Genomic DNA, 12,363 nt, shown 5'->3' on the forward strand with positions numbered 1-12,363 from the left:
ACTCATCACGGCCCGTGTAGCTCGTGTGGTCGACAACTGTTCAGGAAGTCCTCATGATGAGTCCTTCCCGAGTGTTAAAAAGCTTCCAGTCCTCTCCCTGCACACACTGCCCTTGTTGTCAGGCCCGCCCGCTTTCTCTGTCTCACATGCCATCTCTCATGATGCCCACATTTCCCCCTCGGCCCCGGCTGTTGCCTGCACTCACCCTGTGGCCCCTGTAAGTGTCCATCTGTACAGACACGGGGGAGCTCAGTCCCCAGGTCCGAGGCCCAGTGCCTGCCGGTCCCTCCGCCCTCCCATCTCTGTCAGCGACAAGTTCATTCTTTCAACAGTTCAGACCAAAAACTGTGAACACGTGCTCGAGCCCTCTCTTTGCCGTCCACAAGTGCGCTCTGTTGACCCCTCCTGCGAAAGAGAGCTCTGACCCCCCCAAACCCCCCCACAGCCACCCCCGTCTGGGCCACCAGGGGCTGGGCCGCTGACCTGGCCCCGGTGCCCCGTCCCCATGGCAGGCAGTGTTCCTGCTGAGGTGTCGGGTGAAGTCCTGTCACTTGTGTTGGTCTCCATCTCATCCGGAGGGAAAGCCCGAGCCCTGTGGAGGCCAGGAAGGCCCGGCATGGCCAGGCCCTCGCCGCCCTGCCCTGCCTTCACTCACCGTCCTGCCAGCGGCTCTGACCTCCCGGCAGCTGCTCAGGCCCGTTGCCGGGCCTTTGCACCAGCTTCTCCCTCTTCCCAAGGCCTCTGTCCCCACAGAGCCAGGTGATTCGCTCCTTCAGGCCTTTGCTGACCTCCTCTCCACTGTCCCGCTCCCCTGCAATCCTGTGCCCCTTTCTTGCTTTATCTTTCTCCAGAGCACGTACCCTCCTCTTACGCGCTCTGCTAATTTTACTTACTTGCTTCCCTGTTGTCTGCCTTTCCTCAGTAGAACGTGAGCTGTCCCGGTCAGGACGTTCTGTGTGTATCCCCAGGAGTTAGAGCAGTTCCTGTCACAGAGCAGGGACTCAGTAACACTGCTGCCCTGTGTTTCAGCGTTTAACTTACTCTGTCAAGGAAGAGTACTCAATCACTGGGGACATGGGCTTGTGGAATTTATTCAGACTTTCGGAAGGCATCTGACGGGCTCTACACCAAAAAAAAGACCTCTGTGAATCACTGTGTCAAGCGACTGTTTCAGAAATAGGAGTTGGAACAATAGGGTCTTTCTCTGCTTTGAATAATTTTACTCATGGAAAAAGATACCAGAAAAGTACAGCATTTTAAAATTAATGTTCTAGAGGAGGAGTCAAACGGTAACTTCTTTAGAAATTAGAGCTTCCGAACTCTAGTGGGAAGATTCCAGACTGATAGTGCGTGGACCAACCAGGTCTGCTGGGGCCGGTGGGCGGCTGGGTCCAGTGCCCCGACAGCCACGGCTTTCCACCGCAGGCCCTGCTGAATGGAGCGCCAGCTTCCTCAAAGCCCAGCTCTCCCGCCCTCATTGAGACCAAGGAGCCCAACGGAAGCATCCACACCAGCGGCTCCACGTCGGAGGAGCCCGAGGAGCAGGATGCCCAGGTGTGTGCGGGGCGGGGGGCCAGGGCTGTGGTGGGGCCAGGGGCCAGGGGATGAGGTGGGGAAGGTTGCTGCAGGAGTGGGAGACTGGCCTGGGCTCTTCTCCTTTTTACCGGTGTCACCTTGGGCGTCACCTCCTACCCTGGTTCCACTGTCTCCTCCTGGGGTGGAGGGGGGCAAGTCCAAAGAGGTGCTCACCTCGGAGGCCTTGTCTAGCCCTCCTGTCCCAGAATCCTGTGGCTTTGAGGGCAGCGAGGACATCCGTGGAGAATTCTGTAGGATTCAACCAAGACTGTTCTGGAAGTGAGACTTCAGGGTGGGCCCACCTCTCTGTTCCACAAGTCCCATGAACAGATGGCAGGGGTTTCCAGAGGAATTAACATGCTTTCCGCCCTGAGGACGGAGCCCATCTTGGGACAGCGTCTAGGACCTGTCCGTTACTAAAGAGCTTCCTGGGCCCACTCAGTGATAAAGGCAGGTCCTGGGAGACGGGGGTCTCTACCTTGCTCAGGTGAGCCTTCCGGCAGCCGCGCCGTTCTCACTGCCGGGCGGCGGCGGGTGGGGGGCAGACGAACGGCCCCGGCGCCTTGAGATGAGGGGGCTGCAGAGCAAGAGGGGAGACAGGGCTGAAAGTTCATGGAGGTTTTCTGGATCACCGTGACGTTCAGCAATTGTGATTTCCTTGATAGAAGGTCGAAATGTAGACTCGACATAACTCATTAACAAGAACGCACATCCTTTTAGCAGCTTGTAATTTTTCTGTCCTCACGATTAGCCACACTCCCCAGCATGCGCTTCAGGGACAGAGGTTCTTGGTGCTGGAACAGACCTTCCTCGTCATTTTACAGAGGAGAAAGCTGGAGCTGGGCAACACGAGTGACATGGGATCAAATTGGCAACCAGTGGCCCGCCCGAGCTTAGGACTGGGCTGTCTTGGTCCTGGCTTCCAGATACATCTGGACCGGCACAGACAGCGCTAACGGGCCCGGTCTCAGTTACCATTTGGGCTGATGGCCGTGTAATCACAGTCTGGGGTCGTACTTTTGGAGCTGATGCTTTTCCTCTGTGCGAATTAAAATGGTAGAAGTCCCCCAGCCCCACCGCCCCACCAGTGACAAGGGTGTCCCTTCTTCTCCCAGCACTTTCCCCCTCAGACCTTCCTCCCCCAAATGAACCAGATGTGCACTCCCTTAAGCCCTAGGGTTGGGGGTCATTCATGTCCCAGGGACGCCGATTGCGTGGCTGTGTGGGACCCCGTCCTCATAGCAGGATGTGCCGGGACTGCGCTGCCCCAGCAGCGGTCTCACATTCCCGGGTGTCCTCCTCGGGGTCAGTGGCTGCTGCCCCACATGCTGCCATTAGTGGCTGGTCACTGCAGAGCCACGGTCCTGGGAAACCAGGAAGGACTGTGGCTTTGGGTCCAGACCCAAGCAAGATGGAGCCGTGTGGGGGCATAGGGAAGACTTCCTGTAAAGTGGTTTCTAGAAGGGCTTAGTTAGTCCTCCTGAGTGTGATCCCTTTTGTCCCCCCACCCCTGCACCACCCTCTTTCCCCAACTCCACCCCCACTCCTCCCACCCGCCCCCACCCCGGGCACTGCCTTGCAGGCGGACAATCCCTCATTCCCCAACCCGCGCCGGAGGCTGCGCCTTCAGGACCTGGCTGATCGAGTGGTGGACGCCTCTGAGGACGAGCATGAGCTCAACCAGCTACTCAATGAGGCCCTGCTTGAGCGAGAGTCCGCCCAGGTGTAAGTGGATCCTCTGCATATACCTCGTAGGCCCTGACTTGGGGTTCAGGAAGTTAGCCATCTTGAATGGGGCCCCTTCCTGTTAGGCCAAGGCAGATGTGACATCCGTGTTTCATGGGACGTGTTTCCACCGCAGAGTGAAGAAGAGAAACACCTTCCTCCTTTCCATGCGGTTCATGGACCCTGAGATGGAAACCCGCTACTCCGTGGAGAAGGAAAAGCAGAGTGGGGCCGCCTTTAGCTGCTCCTGTGTTGTCCTGCTCTGTACGGCCCTGGTCGAGATACTCATCGACCCCTGGTGAGGAGGGCATGGTGGGAGCCGATAGGCCGGGAAAGAGGAAAGGTGCTGAGCGTCCTAGGCCAGAGGTGTAAAGGGTGTGAGTGCATCATCTGGAGCCTGACACTGGGGCAAAAGCCTGGTCTCTTCCTCGCCTCGGTGGAACAGCCCCAGCTGATCTCGGGCCCAGGTGTAGCTAGGACTGTGCCCTGGACCCCCTTCCTTCTGTCTACCTCGGGTTCCAGAATAGCACTAGCCTTAAAACCAGGATGGAGAAAGCCGAGGGGTGGAGAGGGGCCCAGGAGGATGGAGGCCTTGGCTGTGTGGGCCTCAGTGGTCTTGGGATAAGGAGACAGAAGATGGGGACCCTCTTCAACCTCAGTCGTCAAGGCTGACCTGGCTTCCCATTCTTGCCTCATCTTAGCAGGTGATTTTAAGCTCTGGGCACAAACGGATTTCTGCAACACAGCAGCAGGTCCTCCGGGGCACGGGGGATGTTCTGGAGTCCTTGCCCCAACCGCTGAGGCCCGAGTAAAGGTCAGAGGTCCCCCTCCCCGTGGCCCATCAGCAGCTCACTCCTGCACGGGGTTCCCCCTCAGAAGGAGGCGGGCGGAGCCCTGTCCCAGTTACAGTTGGGGGCACCGTAAGGAGCCTCGGACTTAGTCGCAGGTTTCTAGACACGGCCGTGTTGCCTATTTGTTGTATGGCCGTGTCTCTAAGGTTCCCGGAGTATCAGTTTACTCATCGGTAAAGCCAAAGATGCTGATGGTAATAACAATTTGAAGATCATAATGCCCTCTCTCCTAACTCCCAGGACTGTTGGAAGGATCAAATCCATTCATTCGCTGCACAGGAATTTACGGGCCGCTCTGTGCCCGGCGCTGAGGTCTAGGGATATGCAGCAAGGACAGCGGACAAACAGCCCCGCTCTCGTGGAACTTCCATTCTAGCAGAGGGAGGCAGACGTAAACAATTGAATAATCAAAACACGTATGCAGACAGGGGCAGGTGGCACGGATAAAAGTCAGGTGAAGAAGGGAGCGGGGAATGCTGGCGGCGAGCTTAGTTGTGTCGGCATTTGTGTACGACCCCAGGCGGAACGGCCTCACCGACAGGGTGATACTTCAGTAGAGACCGAGAATCCGAGAATCAGGTGCCGGCTTGGCAACAGAGGTTCCTGGGGAACCGAATGGTGGGGGTGTGAGTACAGGGAGGATCTGGAGACCCCGAGTTTCTCGGAATTGAGAAGGTGGGTGTGGAAGTCCCTGCTCAGCTGTGAAGCTCTGTGCGGTCGGCAGAGGGGAGGCCTTGCCGCCCTCGGCTGCAGGGGAGAGGCTCTGTCCCCCGCTCTCCCTTCATGGCAGGGCGCTCATTCCTGAGAACCCCGTGTTTCTCCTGGGCCCTGCCCAGGGCATCTGTGCCCCAGCAACAACTACCGCTGGGGAGGGCTGCACATGCCCAGGCCCCGCACTCAGGGCCTCCGTCCTGTCTCCACAACAGGAGGCAGGGCGCCGTGAGCGTTTCAGGTGCCAGCGTGGAAGGGCCTGCCCTCTCCCTCCTCCTCTTCTCTCCTGGCCCTTCACCTGATCTCACTGACCCATCTGCTCCCCTCTCTCATTGTCGTCTCCCCTTCACAGGCTGATGACAAACTACATGACCTTTGTGGTCGGGGAGGTTCTCCTTCTGATCCTGACGGTCTGCTCGCTGGCCGCCATCTTTCCCCGGGTAAGAGCCGCTTCCCCTTTGACTCTGAAGCCTTCTGCGAGTGCAGGTGGCAGCGACGGAGTTCTGCATCCCGTCAGGTCCTGACAGATACGCTGCCTTTATTAGGATGGTGCAGGCATTTATCCATTCATTCATTTGTCCCACACCGGTCATTCATTCGCTCCAGCTGAGCAAGCAGGGGTGTGTATGCCAGAGTCCGGATAAATGGGGACCTGCGTAGAAAAGCAGCGGAGGCCCCGCCGGAAGGGGGTTGGTCCCGATTGTGACGTGCAGTGAAAGCCAGACAAAGGGACTGAGACGTTCTCCTGTAAGCACCGGGGTCCCATGCAGAGTCTGGGATCAGAATGGCCAGAGAAAAACAGTGTTGTAGGGAAGGGGGTCTGGCAGGTGACTTGCCGGGTCATTTGCAGGACTTAGGGCACACCGACCCAGGAAAGGCAAGAGCAGCCAGGCAAAGATGGCCGGCCCCGAACATTGTTCCCTGACGTGGCCTTGCCGCTTGGACTTACGGAGCGGGCTGCCGCTGCTGGCACTGCCCACGGCCTCCTGGGCTGGTCTCCGTGTCTGCTCCAGAAAGGGCTCTGGTATCTGGAGGCCCCGCTGTATCACAGACCCCTCCGGTGGGACTGATACAGAGCATCAGGTTCCTGCGCCACCTCCTCAGGTCTGCCAGTCACTTTTTGGTTGACTCACAGGCAAAGGGTCATTAGCAGCCAAATTTATAGGAGAAAAGACTGTCAAAGGCTCATGGCCCCTGAAATTCCATTCTTCTAGGCCTTTCCTAAGAAGCTCGTGGCCTTCTCAACTTGGATCGACCGGACCCGCTGGGCCAGAAACACCTGGGCCATGTTAGCCATCTTCATTCTGGTTATGGCAAACGTTGTGGACATGGTGAGCTCCAGCTGTCGCTGTAGAAGGGACACCCCCTCTCTCAGTGGAGAAAGGCTTCTGTATTGGCCAGCGTGAGCAGTTTGTCAACCAGTCCTCCCAACTAGACATGGCTGAGTTTCCTAAACAGATTCTCTTGGCCAAATGGAGGGCGTCTTCTACCCCGGAAACCTGAGACTGACCTGTTGCCCCCAGCTCCGTGCTCTCCCAGAGTGCAGGAGCCCGACACCATGCTCCAGATCCTGTGTTGGATGTTGACTCATTTAATCTAACAGTCCCAAGAGGTGTTGGTACCATTGCCCACAGCCTCAAGGCTCAGAGAGGTTAATTCACTTGCTTTAGGTCACACGGCCAGTAAGTGGCAGAGTAAAGGACTGAGCAGTTCTAAACCCCAACCCTGTGAAGAAACTCCCTATCTCGCTGCTCAAGGGGCACAGTACTTGTATGCGTTCTGCATATCTGAAGTGTTCCCTACAGTGTGGTGAAAGCCAGGTATCTAAGGGGTATCGAGGGGGCAGGTAAGCCCGTTCCGCTAAAGGAGCTCTCCTGTTTGGCCTTCGTCCATTTGAACGTTGCCAGACCTTCCTAGAGCCCAAATGGCTTGGGGCAGACAAATCCCCTTCTCTGCTCTCCTCAATTCACGGAGAAGCGGCAGGTCCCAAGGGGGCAGCCAGATGCTTTCCTGGGGAGAGGGGACAGCAGTCGGAAACCCCGATCTATTGACTCAGAGCCGCCAGTCATTTGCTGAGCATTGGCAGCTTGGAGCTGTCGTCGACTTTCTTGTCATTCGTCACGGCTCCCGACAATTTTGGCAGTATTATATACACTCTTAAAAAGTCCTACATTTTCCAAATAAATCTTATAGCACTTGCTTTATTTTCTTTAAAAATTGAAGCACAGGAAAAAAACCAAAACAAAACCTCACCATGGAGACTGAATCTGGTGGTAGTAGAGGTGAAAAATCCCTAGGGCCAACTGAGCCGAAGTCCAACTAGAATGAGAAGCTGGGGGCTCCAGAACCTAACACGCCCCTGGTCGCACGATGCACGAGCGCAAGGAAGAGAAGCCCCAGGTCCCTAGCATGTCTGAACCCACCTGGAGCCTGGTGCCGGGTCATGGACAGCGGGAGAGCCCGTTGCCAATGGAGGGGTGCAAGACCAGAGAGGTATAGGAAAACTTTTCACGTGCTGAGAACTTCCCCAAAGGCAGATGAGCACCAGCGGTTGCAAGTTACAGAAAGTGGGTTGGATTCAGTTTATGGGTGCGCTTTCCCTTGACTCCATGTGCTCGGCAGCAGGACTTGAGAAACGGAAGTGTTTGCGCGGAGACTGGCTGCCATGGCTGTGACGCTGTGGGGGAGCCCCCCTCCCCCTCAAGCAACAGTGTGATGTGGGCAAGAGCATTTGTATTTGAAACTGAAATACTGGACTCCTGGCTCTGGCTTTACCACTTGCTCATTGTGCTGTTTTGTGCAAGTCCAGCCTCTCTGAGTTTTCTATACAAAGGTGGCAATAGCAAAAATACTGGAACTTTCATAGACGTCAAACGAGAGACGGTTAAGCTCTTAGTGGGAACTAGTGGCCTTTGTATCATTCCTTGTAAGTTTTCCCATCTGTCAGTGTTTCTGAGGGAGCTGTGGGAAGTGGCAGCTGCAAGGATACTGCCGTGCACAGCCCTCTCTGACCAGTGTCTGCTGTCCCCCTGTGCCCTGTGTTCTCCCCCTGCCACCCCGGGCCTGCCCTCCAGCTTAGCTGCCTGCAGTACCACACAGGCCCCGTCAACAGCACCGCAGGGACGGAGGCAGAGGATGGCTGCGTAGAGAACCCCAAGTATTACAGCTATGTCGCTGTGCTGTCCCTCATCGCCACCATCATGCTGGTGCAGGTCAGCCACATGGTGAAGCTCACACTCATGCTGCTGGTCACGGGTGCTGTGGCCGTCATCAACATCTACGCCTGGTGCCCCATCTTTGATGAATATGACCGCAAACGTTTCCAGGAACATGAGTAAGATGAGGCCTCTTTAGGGGTCTGTTTTGTCTCCTTCCTCCCCCCACCGCCCAAGTCTCCACTTCAGGGTCATGGGCCTTGGGCTCCTTCGAGGCTTGGATGGGAATCGGGGTTCGTGGCTTCTCACAGATACGCCTCTGAGATCCTTTCCATTCTCGATGAGTGGAAGATCGCGGCTGCCTCCGTGTTCAGCTTCTGGGCATCAGCCTCTTGTACTCAGGTGGGGCCTGAGTGTGCGATTATCTGTCCAACAGCTTTCCTGTGGTCGCCTTAGAGAAGATGCAGGTACTTTCCACCCCCGGGCTCAACGGCACTGACAGGTAAGGGCAACTGCTTTCCCCGTTCGGTCTGCATTTAGTCTCCCTTTCTTCTAGAGACAAGAGAAGGCCACGATCTCACCCCTTCAAAGGCACACGATGTGGGAGATTTATTAGAGCAGTATGTGTTTCTGTAGGAGGGGTAGGAGGGCTGGAGCAGAGGCGGAATGACCCGGGTACGGACCTGGCCGTCGTGGCCTATCCAGGTCAGAGAGCGAGCCGGGCGAGCAGCGGCAGTGTGGTGTAGGGGGTCGGGTGGAGGCCGGGCTGAGGTGAGGGGAGAGGCAACAGACGGCCAAATGGATGTGATAGCTGCATTTAATGAGGAGGGAAAGAGCACCGCACTTGATCTAGAAGGCATGGATTCTTCCCCAGCTGCAGGAGTCCTCTCAGGGGCTGCAGGCAGGCCATCGTTCGAGTCCGTCTCACAACTTGAAGAGGATAGTGGACTAGAAGTTCTCCAGGGTCCCTTCTAGCGCTAAAGTTGTAGAATTTTATGATTCAGTGCCTTGACTAGACTTTTAAGTAAGTTAAAAAAAAAATTACCTAACAGAATTAGGGTGGAAGAACTGAATAGACCCTTCACAAAAGAAGAAATCTAAATGGCCACTAATAAATGAAAGGCACTCACGTAATCAAGGAAATGAAAATTAGGACCAGGACGAAATACCACTACACACCTACGCGTTTCTCAAGAGTTAAGAAGTCTGGTAATATCCAGTACGATGGTAACACACACGCTCCTGATGGGAGTATAAATTGCTACAACCGTTTTAGAAAACCATTTGGAGTTATTTAGTGAGGTTGCAAATAGACCTATGACCCGGCAATTCTGCTGCTCCGTACGTTCCTTACAGAAACCCATGCACATCTGTACGTCCCAGGACGTGTGGGCAGAAACGTCCGGTCGTGTTCATCATAGCTACACACACACACACACACACACACACACACACACATATACACACACACACACGTCCAAAGCAGGTGAAGCCAACCCAGATCCCGTCAACAGCAAATGAGTATACAAATTGTGACCTACTCATGCAGTAGGCTACTATGCAGTAATGAAAACTGTTAGCGCCGTACAAAAATGTGAAGTTATAAAGCAGCATGATAAAACGGTGCCTTAGTTCCATCACTCCAATGCTCATCTCGCCTTTCTCCAGAGGCTTCCATGGTTGCACCTACTTCTGTTATCAATCAGTTGCAGTGTTTACTAAAACATCGAGGGAGTGGCCCTGGTGTGGATTCCAGGAGCTGCCCCGCAGGGCTGCCTATTAGGAGCCCAGTGGTTAAGATTTACCTGTGGGTCCAGGCTTGATATGAAGGTGCTTAAGGAGCCGGGAGAAGTTTCTGGAGCCCAGGGTGACGGGCAAGACACAGCCCAGTTGGAGGGAGTGAAGCTGCCTTCCAAGATGGCAGCAGGGGTGGATGAATTACTGTCTGCCCCACAGGCTGCCCCTGGTGCCTTCTAAGTACTCCATGACAGTGATGATCTTCATCATGATGCTGAGCTTTTACTACTTCTCGCGCCACGTGAGTGCCCACACACCCTCCTCTCCCGTCTTTGTGCACAGTCCGTCAGGGTTTCTTAAAAAAGCAGTCTCAGGATCTAAGAACCCCGGCTCCTCAGGAGTGCTGGTTTCCCTTACCCAACTTGGCATGTGGCCCTGGCCAAACCATCACCCCCTCCTTTTTCTGGTTTCCTCCCTTGTAATACAAGGAGAACAGTTCGTTACCTCTTTCCTCTGACTTCCTCCAGCATGCTGAAGGAAGCATACAGTGGAGGCATAAAAGCTTGGAGAAAATCTGTTTCTTAGGCTAAGGGCTCCTGGATTTTCACTCACCCTGGTTCTAGGGGTCACTGACACGCATGGAGCCAGAAGAGAAAGGGAAAGAAGCTGGTGAAGTTTTGTTTGGTTAAAAGGAAAAAAAATAAGCAGAGAGGGAGAGAGTGAAGTAGCTCCATGTTAGCCCAGGTGCCCCCCGGTGGCTGGCGAGGGAAAGTACAGCCTCCCCGAGGCACTCCTTGGCCTAATGGAGCCTGCTGGAAATGGGGACGCCCCGCTGGGCTAGATCTCCATTGCTGCCCGCGTCCCCCAGGCCAAGACGGACCTGTAGCTAGAATTAGGTCCCAGAAGGCCCCGCATCTCCAGAAGGCCTCTGGGAGCTCTGCATAACCACAGTGAGGCTGGAATCCTCACTACAGCTGCAGGGTGGCCTTTGTGAGTAGGTGGGTCTCTCCGGGGCTTCTTTCTCTTGTCATTTAGCCACCTTCCTTCCGGTTTTCCCACGTGGAACCCCTGCATCCAAATTCCCGCTTCATCTTTCCATCAAATGGTCAGCTGAAGCACACACCTTGCCTGTGCCTGTCCGCAGGTGGAAAAATTGGCACGGACACTGTTCTTGTGGAAGATTGAGGTCCACGACCAGAAGGAACGCGTCTACGAGATGCGGCGCTGGAATGAGGCCTTGGTCACCAACATGTTGCCTGAGCACGTGGCACGCCATTTCCTGGGGTCCAAGAAAAGAGATGAGGTGAGGGGTGGCCCCGTGCGATAGCTCGCAGCCGTAAGGCTGTGTGTCGTCTGGCTTTCTGCCAGGGAGCGCCTCTGGGCCCAAGGTCTTCTCAGGAGCTGGCACCATTCCAGGCAGGGCTGCACCCGAGCTGCAGCTGCATCGTAAGCAAGAGGGAAACTCACAGGCGCTCGGTAGAGAGCGTTTCAACCTGTGGGCCACACATTCCCGGAAAGCCCCGTTTCCGCCGAGGCCTTGGCTAGAGCTCCCGTCAGCTGCCATCCCCTCACGTAGAAGGGTTCTTCTGCCTCACTTCCCAGTTCCAACCCACCCACTTGCTCAAAGCTAGGGCTGTTCCAGAGACCAGAAAAAGTCGTGACAGTCTACCTCCTTACAGCTCAAAGTTGGGATAACCTAGGAGGTATCCAAAAAGCTGAGTACACCAATCACGGGAGATCATCATTTCTGTGGCACACCGTTCCATCAGCGTTTCCTTGAGCGCTCGGGCCTGCCTCTTTTTAGGAGCTGTACAGCCAGTCTTACGATGAGATTGGAGTCATGTTTGCCTCCCTGCCCAACTTCGCCGACTTCTACACAGAGGAGAGCATCAATAATGGTGGCATCGAGTGTCTGCGCTTCCTCAACGAGATCATCTCAGATTTTGATTCTGTGAGTCCCCATCCTGCCCCTAAGCCAGCTCACTCTGGATCACATCCCAGGACAGGCTGCAGAAGTCAGAACCTGTCGTTACCCTAGCTGCTCCATTTTTCCGGCTGAGCCCCTCCCCATTAACGTAGGAGCTCCTGCAGCCTGGTGGGTCTGAGTGGGCAGGCAGGAGCCTGGGAAATCGCCTGCAAATTCATGGTACAGCTGGCTAAAACAAGATCCTGAGGCCCCTCGGATTCTCCCCACCCTCAAATTCAGATCCAGTAAAATTAGGTAACTTGTATACGAAGGAAAATGCTTTTACATATATGCTCAATCACCCTAGGGGACTGGCAGTTTTGTCCCACGTTAAGGTCCTAGAAACTGAGGCTCATCGGGAAGTTTCCCTGAGATCACATGGCTGATAAGCGGCAGACTCGATCAGACTTTAGGAAACCATCTCTGGGCTGTCTTGTGGGGTTGTTGTAAACAGGCCACCTGTCACTTAGTTGGCTCATTTATCCCCATTGACTGACATTTCTTCTTTAATACTGGCCTCAGCTCCTAGACAATCCTAAGTTCCGGGTCATCACCAAGATCAAAACCATCGGCAGCACCTATATGGCAGCTTCAGGAGTCACCCCGGATGTCAACACCAATGGCTTCGCCAACTCCAACAAGG

General features: G+C 55.2%; 1 protein-coding gene across 4 annotated transcripts in view; it reads left to right on the forward strand.

Moving 5' to 3' along the window:
* The window catches only part of ADCY3 (adenylate cyclase 3), an 89,935-nt gene that overhangs the window by 74,126 nt on the left and 3,446 nt on the right, over positions 1-12,363 (forward strand). For 2 of the 4 annotated variants that reach the window (XM_045447542.1, XM_045447544.1), the window contains exons 9-19: positions 1,426-1,554; positions 3,158-3,300; positions 3,437-3,598; positions 5,215-5,302; positions 6,077-6,193; positions 8,075-8,196; positions 8,454-8,519; positions 9,974-10,055; positions 10,899-11,057; positions 11,559-11,705; positions 12,243-12,362. In XM_045447542.1, the coding sequence (XP_045303498.1) occupies positions 1,426-1,554; positions 3,158-3,300; positions 3,437-3,598; positions 5,215-5,302; positions 6,077-6,193; positions 8,075-8,196; positions 8,454-8,519; positions 9,974-10,055; positions 10,899-11,057; positions 11,559-11,705; positions 12,243-12,362 (1,335 nt within the window). Of the gene's footprint in view, positions 1-1,425; positions 1,555-3,157; positions 3,301-3,436; positions 3,599-5,214; positions 5,303-6,076; positions 6,194-7,936; positions 8,197-8,453; positions 8,520-9,973; positions 10,056-10,898; positions 11,058-11,558; positions 11,706-12,242; position 12,363 lie in introns of all 4 variants that reach the window. The other 2 variants (XM_045447540.1, XM_045447541.1) reach the window with 1 other exon arrangement.

Source organism: Leopardus geoffroyi, chromosome A3 (genome assembly GCF_018350155.1).
Source record: "Leopardus geoffroyi isolate Oge1 chromosome A3, O.geoffroyi_Oge1_pat1.0, whole genome shotgun sequence".
NCBI classification, from domain to species: Eukaryota; Metazoa; Chordata; class Mammalia; order Carnivora; family Felidae; genus Leopardus; species Leopardus geoffroyi.